This window comes from Ammospiza caudacuta, chromosome 1, assembly GCF_027887145.1.
Source record: "Ammospiza caudacuta isolate bAmmCau1 chromosome 1, bAmmCau1.pri, whole genome shotgun sequence".
Taxonomy (NCBI): Eukaryota; Metazoa; Chordata; class Aves; order Passeriformes; family Passerellidae; genus Ammospiza; species Ammospiza caudacuta.
In genome coordinates, this window is record NC_080593.1 from 8,864,953 (window position 1) to 8,874,202 (window position 9,250).

At 39.2% G+C, this 9,250-nt stretch overlaps 1 protein-coding gene across 1 annotated transcript in view; it reads left to right on the forward strand.

Moving 5' to 3' along the window:
- RBM33 (RNA binding motif protein 33) overlaps positions 1-8,831 on the forward strand; it is a 100,174-nt gene extending 91,343 nt beyond the window's left edge. Inside the window, exons 18-19 of the mRNA XM_058815625.1 lie at positions 7,344-7,432; positions 7,615-8,831. Coding sequence (XP_058671608.1) covers positions 7,344-7,432; positions 7,615-7,663 — 138 coding nt within the window. The 3' untranslated portion in view covers positions 7,664-8,831. The remainder of the gene's footprint in view (positions 1-7,343; positions 7,433-7,614) is intronic.
- Positions 8,832-9,250: the final 419 nt, after the last annotated feature.

Consider the following 9,250-nt stretch of genomic DNA (forward strand, 5'->3'; position numbering starts at 1 on the left):
ACCAAACTAAAGCCTCCTGAGAATGGTGGTGGAGCAGTGACATTCAATGCACATCCATCCAGAACCACTTGATAAAGTAGATTACTAATAAGTTGCAAAGGTCATGAGAAACAGCACTTGTATTTTTTTTTTGTACTCTTGAATTCAGGTTTAATGTTTATATTGTCTAAAGAGAGTTGTGTTCAGCTAGTCATTGCCACCCTCAGATGAATTGAGGTTTTTTGGGATGGTGGCAGATAGAGTAGACTGTTTTCTAGATCTCCCGAGAATTTGAGTACTGAGGGAATTATTTTATGGAGGTGTTCCATCATCATCATCATAATCTTTGATTAAAGATTGTGTTTTCTTACATCATATAGATGCAAACATAAAGCATCAGTACAAAATCTCAGTATATGTGACGATTTAAGATTATAATTTCTGATGCTTAAAAAAAGAGGAAATGGGAAAGCACACTGTTGTATATCAGAGGTGAGGAGAGTGTTGGGATTGTAGGTGTACTGTGAGTAGTTGTACAAATGAGGATTTTGCTCTGCTAACACTGTCATTTCTGGTCTGGGAAAGGAAAAGCAATTCCAGTGCAGATGTGCCTGGCTTGGCTTTCCTGGAGTGACAGTGCTACCTAGTGCTGAGCTGCTGTAAAGGCAGCCCCAGCCAGCCCTTTAAATCCTATTTTACACATACCATTTTCTTTTCATCTTGACATTTTAATTTTTTTATTAAACAATTAAACCATATATCCCTACATTATCCAACTCACTTATCATCAATACATTTTCAATTAACCTTCCTCTCTATGTCCTAGTATCAAAACCAATAACCAACCATCATCATCATTCCATAACCACCCCAGAACTAACCCCTCCCCAAAAAAACCAAACAAAAATGTAAACCATGATCATAAATCATCAATCAGTCATCCACAGAACAGCCTTTCCCTTCATGACACTTTGCATATGGAAAAAGAAAGCTGAGTACTTCTAAGGGCAAATAATGGGAAGTCAAAGGTGTCAGAAAAGCAGAAAGGAGGGAGGAACAGAAGGTGGAAGAGATCAATTGCAACAGCTGAGGGTGAAATAAATACATTCTGTCCCAGCCTCTGTGCCTGCTGGTGGTGGCTGGGAAGTGTCACTGCCAGGAAAGATGCTTCAGGTATCAGGAGACTGTGAGGACAATAAAAACATGTCTGCATTTACTGATGGGAGAGAAGAAAAAATAGAATCTGGTTGTTCTGTTCAGAAAGTGCCTGCTGTGCTGCTGTTTGACTTGTTGCAGAACAGCTTGGATCACACACTGGAGATGGTGTTGGTTGGGGAAGTTTGATTTCTTTTTGCACAGACCTGGTTTTTAATATTTTATATGAACTGGCATCCCTAATCCCAAACCCACTGGTGAACTGGAAGTGTGGCCTGCTGGGCAGTACATTTACTTCAGTGAGAGAAATTAAGTTAAAGAGGAAACCTTCATTTCCATGTGTCTCCTATGGTTGAAACAAGTGCCTGCTCCAGTCTCATTCCTACCTGCTTGGTTTCCATCTCTCAGTGCTCTCTTATCTCCCTTTTCACTTCTTGCTCTCTGTGTAACCTCTGAGTTCTGGTGTCCTGCTTTCTGCAGTCTCTGCTTTGCACTGGAGGATGTCCTGCTGTTTGTCTCAGGGCCCTTGGTTTTGCAGTGAAGCTTTACTAGACATTAATGTGCTGCTCTGATCATATTGACTATTTCAGTATTGTACAAGTAAGTGCAAATTTAATTACAGACCTTGGATAGAGGAGAAATTTGAGGGCAGTGTAGATCTTCAGGCCTAAGGAAATACCTTCAGAGGAAATGGTCCTTTTATGATATTAATGCTTTAGTCACTGGTAGTAGTTCAGTTGCAGAAAAAGCCAGAGCTGCTGATTATTTTTTAAGATTTTGAGTTAAATAGTGTGTTCTAAAACATAGTATTGTATTGTTATGTATTGGTTTTGCTTGTAAGCAAACTCTCAATCAAAAGTATGATTATGAAATACTGGGCTTCTTGAATTTTCTATTCAGCCTAAGATCTGCATCTTTCCATGGCAGTTCCTAAGCAGAAAAAGAAGTCAGTCAAGATCAATATGAGCTCTGTGCTTCCTAAATCCCTTCCATGTAAAATACTCTTCCTCACTCTAAACTGGCTGTTTATTTTTAATGCTAGAAATATGTCACAATGTAATCTCTGTCCTCCAGGGTCACACATGCTCAGAATCCCTGTGACCTCAGGCTGCTATCAGGAACTGCTGCCCAGTAGATCTGTACAGCCAAATCTGTGAAGTAACCAGTCACTTGAAATCCTTTGGAAGTTATTGTGTGTATTGTCAATCCTTTCCACCTGAGTGGGTCCCAGAAGAGGTTTTCATCCTCTGGTGAACATCTGACTAGGTCAGCTTAAAGAGAAGATGTGAATGAAGTTGTTTTCTCAGAGCTGTGACGTTTGGGAGGATTGTGGTATTTCAGTTTAGGGGCTCATGATAGGAGGTTCTGGTGTTGCAGTAGGGAAGTCTCCTGTGGAGGAAGGGTGAGGGCCCTCCCAGTAAATCAAGTGATGCTCACTAGAACCAGCTGGTCTCCAGAGGCAGAGCTGCATCCACCCTACCTCCCACCACTGGCCTTTCAAAATCTGTAGGTCACAGACTAATATCAAACTCTGATCAAATTCTTATTGAGGTATCATGCTTTGGAAAACATAGAACCATGTGTTTTGTCATTGCAATGGAGATCATAGACCAAGGATTGCTGTAGGAATGTTTGTTCTTTGAAAAGGAGAGAGCAGCTGGCATTAGTTGTGTGTGGTGCTGCCTCAGGTCTAAGAACAACACACTGAATTACTTTTTGAGAAATGGGTGTTGGATTTGCATGGCTGTGTTTTTGTGGTGGGGGGGCTGCAGGGGTGGATTCTGTGAGAAGCTGCCTGAAGGTTCCCCTGTGTGTGATTGAGCCAATGCCAACCAACTCCAGGATGGACCCAGCACTGCCTGAGGCTGAGCCATCAGCAGTGGTGTTTGTGCCTCTGTTTTCAAATAATAATGTGTTTTCAAAAAGGGAGAGGGGCTATTGAGTGTTATCACTGAAAGAAAAAAAAAACCAACAAAACAGCTGCCAAATTATTCAAAAAGGATGAATAAGTTTAGGTGTGTTAAACTAGCTAGGTAACATGAAACATGATTAAGATTTGTAAAATGAATTAACTTTGGGATGTATTTTCCTAGTTTGTTTGTTTGGAATCAACAAAAGCAGAAGCTGATGGAGTAAGTCTTTGAGATAATGCCTTGAATATTTTGGGATAATAAAATACCACAGGGTACACAAGGAGAGTTTTCTTCTGACTGTAGCTGTTAACATCATCCAAATGTAGAATCAGCTCCAAACTGCAGATCACCCCAAATTCAACAAGACAGAAATAATCCATTAGGATGAGAATGCAATAATTTAACTTCAGGCTTCTGCTGAAGTGGAACTCTTAATTTCTGTGCCCAGCCCATGGCCTGTCTACTCAGAATGGAATGGCAGCAGCTCAAGCCCTGCACCTGTGGTAAATGTGTTGTGTGCCTTATCATCAATGCTCTTAAAACATAAAAGTCAGGGCTTAGGTAGTTAAGTGAGTAGGAAGGTATTGTCCCAAAATCAGAACATAAATAAATCTTTGTTAGCTGGATGCATAAAGTTCACACTTGTGAGTCGTGATAGATGAGGATTTGTTTGAAAACACAGCAGAGATGGTGGCATTTCAGATCATGGTCACATCTTCAGAGAAACTTGGCTTAGTAATTGTCTCTTGTTAAAACAGAACCAGAAGGGTTTTTTATCTGTGCCCAAGGAAGGTGTGTATAGCTCATGTACCTTAACAAACATGAAGTGATCATCCATCATTTTTGCTGACATAGTCTGAGTGTAGCAGAGGCTGAGAATTTGTGTAAAACCCATTTAAATTGTTTTTTTTCAGACAGTTTCCAACTGGAGCAGTACAGTATTAGTCTATCCCTTGTTTTGCAGTCCTTAATTCTCAGTCTTACATCTAGGCATGTGTCACTGCAGCAGTTGAGATGCTGCCTTACCCCAGGCTGGGTGATGAGTTGTGTTTGGGCAGTTCAATGAAGGGTCACATGGATAGATTTTTTTTGTTTCCATAGTTGTATTGACCAGTGAAATTAAATCTCATAAAGATGCTTTTCAGTAAATTTACCCAAGAACTGATGCCTTGTTGCCAAAGCCGTTGAGTATTAAAATGCATTTAGTGTTTTGATTGCTTTTGAGGCTTTTTTTTTGCTTTGGAAATAAAGCAGTTATGCAGTGTAAGAACACAGTACCCAAACTAGTCAGTTGAAAGGCTTATTAATTCATAAGAAAGTATAAATAAGTTATCTATAATGATATTTAGATGCTTTGCCTAATTTTGTTAATAAGTCTGTGTTACACCAGAATGTCTTCCTTTAGTCAAATTTTACATGCTAATTACTGAGAAACTTGTTAATAATTCATCATCATGCTTGTATAAACTGCAAAATCAAATTTTACTTTTGCGCCTCTCCAGAATATTAATGCAATAATATCTCAGTTCTTGTGGGAAAAGTCACCAAAAAAAAGCAGCTTCTCTTCTTCAGTTGATCACAACAGGAGTCTGGAGCATAAAGCATTGGGAGAATCTGCTGTGGTGGTTGAGTGAGACCTGACATTGTGGGGAGGATCAGTTTGGCAGCAGGACATGCAGGGTGCATCCCTGGGCCCTTGTACGGCTCCTCTTGTTGAACTGTTCCCTGAAATATTCATCCTTTCAGTGATTCAAACAGATTTTTCTCTCATTAAAAGTGTTGACTTCTTTAAACAGAACAGATTTTTTGTTTGTTTTCAGCTGTAATTCAGAGATATTTTTGTTGCAACTCCCAAAGTTTGTTCTTTCCAAATCTTACTTTAAGGCTGTGTTTAATTTTTAGTCTTCAAAGCATAGTCCTCAGTGATAGGACTTAGTTAGTTCATGGTGGTTTCTTTTTAGCAAGAAAAGTTGTGTCAAGAAAACATGTGTTAAGATCTAGTTCTATAAATCATAAAAAAGTGAGATCACTAAGGGAGGAGAACACAAACTTCAGCATCTCTGTCACTTATTCCTGCAGATAAACCTGCAGGTGAATTGAGCTTCTTGTTGGTAAAATGTGCTTAACTGTAGCAAGAGCATTCTGATTTTAAAAGAAATAAAGATCATCCTCTGAGTGTTTTTTTTTAAAGCTAAATCCTATTTCTACCAGCTCAGAAGTGGAGAAGTTGCAGTGACTTAGCTGTACCTTTTCATCATAGCAGCTTTCCACAAACTATAAAATGCAAATTAACCTTCTGATGCTTATCAGATTTGCTGAATCCTTTAACTTTTATTCAGCTTTCACTTTGAAATCACAGGCTGGTGGAAATACTAGACATCTGTGATTTTGCTGGAGAGAGGAAAGTTTCCTGTCAGTTAGAAGAAGGTGCAAAATTAATTGCTTCAAAATCACAGATAGGTAAGTTACAGAAATTGGCAAAGCTGAATTGTCAGGCTTAGATACAAAGAAATTGGACTTATCAGGTGCCATGGCTCTTGTTAAATACACATTTACCAAGAGAGTCTTATGTGTTCAAAAAAGGTAGAAGTAGACAATTTTAATAGCAAATTTCATCTAGGCATATGACATCTTGCTTAAAATGCTCCATTAGATTGGATGAACAGGGAACAGATTAGTGGGATTAAAAATTCTTTCACTAAGAGATACCAAAGTGTGTCACCCTCAAAATGTGTTGAGTGGGGTTGTATGTTGTTTCACAAGAAATCCTTGCTTTCTCCAAAGATCTGTGGTGCTTTTTTAACAGTCTAGATGGTGATACAGAATTTTTGAAGGTAAAGTTTAAAATTCTGAAGACTGACCATCAGAGGGCTGGAATCTTCCAAGTGTGGGGGATGCAGCTGAGTTCCAGGCAAGATACAGGAGTAAAGAATTATGGTTATATTATCCATCAGGAGGTCATAATCTAGAACAGTTTTAAGGTGTCCATATATATGCATTTGTCTCTGTGTCTGTGTGTATATGTATATCTCAGTGTAAAACTCTATTGCCATTATGTAGAAACTCAGAGAAAAGTGGAATGTTAATAATTCTTTATTCTGCATCCAAAGCTGTAAGAACAACTGGAAGTTGAATCAGAACAATTCTGTCTTTAATGTACTGCAGCATAGGCTATTAAACATCCAGAACTTTCTGTGAGATGTTGGAATCACTGTGGTACTGTGAAATTTTGTTTGAAGCCTTCAGATCTGTTTTAACCTCATTACTCTGAAATCTCTGGCCTGTGTTCACAGGCAGCAGGATTTCAGGATCATATTTCCATCCTGAGTATTCTGTGATGCTGAATAATTGCTGGATGTTCTCACTGACTGTTGGATATGTAGCTATTTAATGTGTGAATCTTCATCTTCTTGAATTTCTCAAGTGTCTTTTTGAAATTTTTTCTATTATAACTGAAGTGCTAACTCAAAGCATAAGCTTTAAACTTCATAGGTGTGATAACACCTCTTAACCAAGGCCACAGGGCTGCTCTCTGGGGTCAGCCTGACTGCTGCAAGCAGGGAATCAGGACAGGAGTTCTGCAGAGTCCTGCCTGAGGTGTGCTGGAGCTTTGGAGAGCTCAGTACTGTGCAGGGGGTTTGTCAGAGCTGGAGCTTTGTGAACTGCTGCTCTCATGGTTGGGAGGCAGTGTCAGATGGACTTGTCTGGGAGATGTGTGTTGTGTGGAGGACTTGGGTGTGGTGACCTAACCCATCTCAGTGGGGTTTTGTGGTGGTGTCTGCCAAAAGCTGGCCACTTGTTTTATAAAAACAGCATGAGGATGTGCAGTTGAGAGAAATTACCACTTTTTTCTGTTTCTGCCCTGCCTAACCTGTGGAGAGCCCTGATCCCTTAATGTACATCTGGTAAATGACTCCAGGTGCTGTGTGGGCAGTTGAGCTCTGACCAGTTGAATGCTTCTTACTTGGTGGGAGTTTGGCTGTGGGGTTTGTCTCATCTGCATGGATTGAAGTGAAGAGTTGTCACCTTTGCTTAACAAGTGATAGATAGTCTGGGTTTTCCAGGTTTTAAACCACCAACTCAAACACCATCAGCTGGGACCCTGATTGCAATCTCTTTCCAGTCTATTCTTTTATTGCACAAAAAAAAGAAAACAGAAATATGTTTCTGAATAAAGAGTACAGTCTTTATTTGTAAGATATTACAAAATTTCAGTCTGTTTCATGCAAAATAAGGGGCTTTTGTGAAGTAGATCTTGAATATTAAAAATATGTTCTGGCTCTTTTGTCTCTGCAGAGTTTACAGATGCTTCCTCAGCAACGGAAAGCCATAGCAAAGTTCAAGGAGCCAGCACATGCTTTAGCATTTCAACAGAAATTCCACAGGTAAATAATTAAGCACTGCTGCCACCATGGGTCCTTCCTTCCTTTCAGAAGATAAAATCAGTCTCCTCTGGCTCAATGTTTCTTTAATCCAATCAAGCATCTGTTGATTAGTGACCTTCATGGAAGCTCCATGCCCGAATCAGTCTGAGCACCACATTTAACTTTCTTTTAACTTTTAACAGGCACATGATAGATCTATCCCACATCAACGTGGCACTGATTGTGGAGTGATGTCTGCTGAGAGAAGCCCTGCACCAGCCTCAGTGTACTGTGGAGCTACAGACTCACAGAGGAAAATCCATCGGGTTGGAACCCTGTCAGCTCAGTCTGTGACTGCTCTGTTGAACTCCAGAAAGCACCAAGGTGACCTCCAGGAGAGGTGAATTCGAGAGGATCTGCAAAGGTGGAATTTGTGTTCAGTTTCTTCACATTCTGTTGTAACCACATGGAATTATAGAGGGTTTTTTTTTTTTTCCCAAAATGCTTTTGATGCATGTAGACATTGTTCTTCAGGATCCTACTGTGTGACCACAGTGACTTGAGAGAGAGCGGTTACAGCGAACGATTTGAAAAACTTTCAAAAGAATAGCAAAGAATATTTGATAATGGTTGCTCTTATCTTCAGTGCAAGGTATTTGAATGAAAACTCATTTTTCTAAACAAATTAGTTGCATTGTATACTTGAGAGCACAGAAGGTATTCTTGCATAGATTTGAACATGGTCTGCTTTGCTGAATAGCAGTTTGCTGAGAAGCTTTGGAGGTGACACTGGAAAATTGTAGTTTTGATCTTTGTAAATAAGTCTGTGCATTTTTCTATTCCAACATAGACTACCATTTTCTCTTTCCAACTCCACTTATTCTATAAAACCCTGTGTAGGAGGAATAACACTGCTGTATTTTCCCTTGGTTTTTAAAAACAAGGATTTACCCTTCAGTAGCGTCGTGGGGTAGTGAACTCTTGAGTTGTAATTAGGTTGTTTTAAATAACTTTGTCAGATGCAAGGAAAAAGAAGTATTTGGTGGGTCACTTCAAAAATGTTATGCAGGAAGAGTGGTGCATTCCTGATAGTTCTTCTGGCCTAGTGGTTGCCTCATGTTTTGTTTTGATCAGGTTTTTTTCTTTGAGATTTGTTTTGTCATTAATGCTGAACCATAAGAAACCCGTCACTGAAGGGACTTGTTTTAATGTGGTGTTCCTGATACATAAAGGACTATAAAGACATTGTGGATCTCCTGATGAACGTGTCAGTTCCCAAAAATGCCATGAAAACATTAAGGAGCTTATATTTTATTCAAAGTAAAATTCATAATATATCCTTTTGGTTAGAACTATCCAGACGGGGTTCCCAAAGTAACAATTTTTTCAGTTACTTCTGAATAAACTTATTCAAATGTCATCTTTATATTGGATTCCAGTTTTTATGAACATTTCCTTAGTTTTAGACCATGATGTTTTGCTTCATGCTTTATTTTAGGAATACTCTTAAGCACTCCATCTACTTTTTGAAGGGGGGGGGGACTTGCAGAAATGTAGGTTTGTTACCAGAGTGACTGCAGAAGAACGCTATGGGTATGAAATAAAAGATCTGCAAATGGGGTCCAAAGTAGGCATGCCAAGCTGGAAGGGATGAGCTAAGCAAATTTATAGAACCTTTTTAAAATAGTATTTTTTTTTATTATTTAATGGCACAGATACCTAATTGGCTTTCTTCCACTTTTGGTCTAGATTTTCAATTAAGTAAAAGTTACCAAAAATAATGAGGGAATAAGTACTGATAAAAGACTTCTAGGTAGACCTGCTCTCTGTTCAATGAAA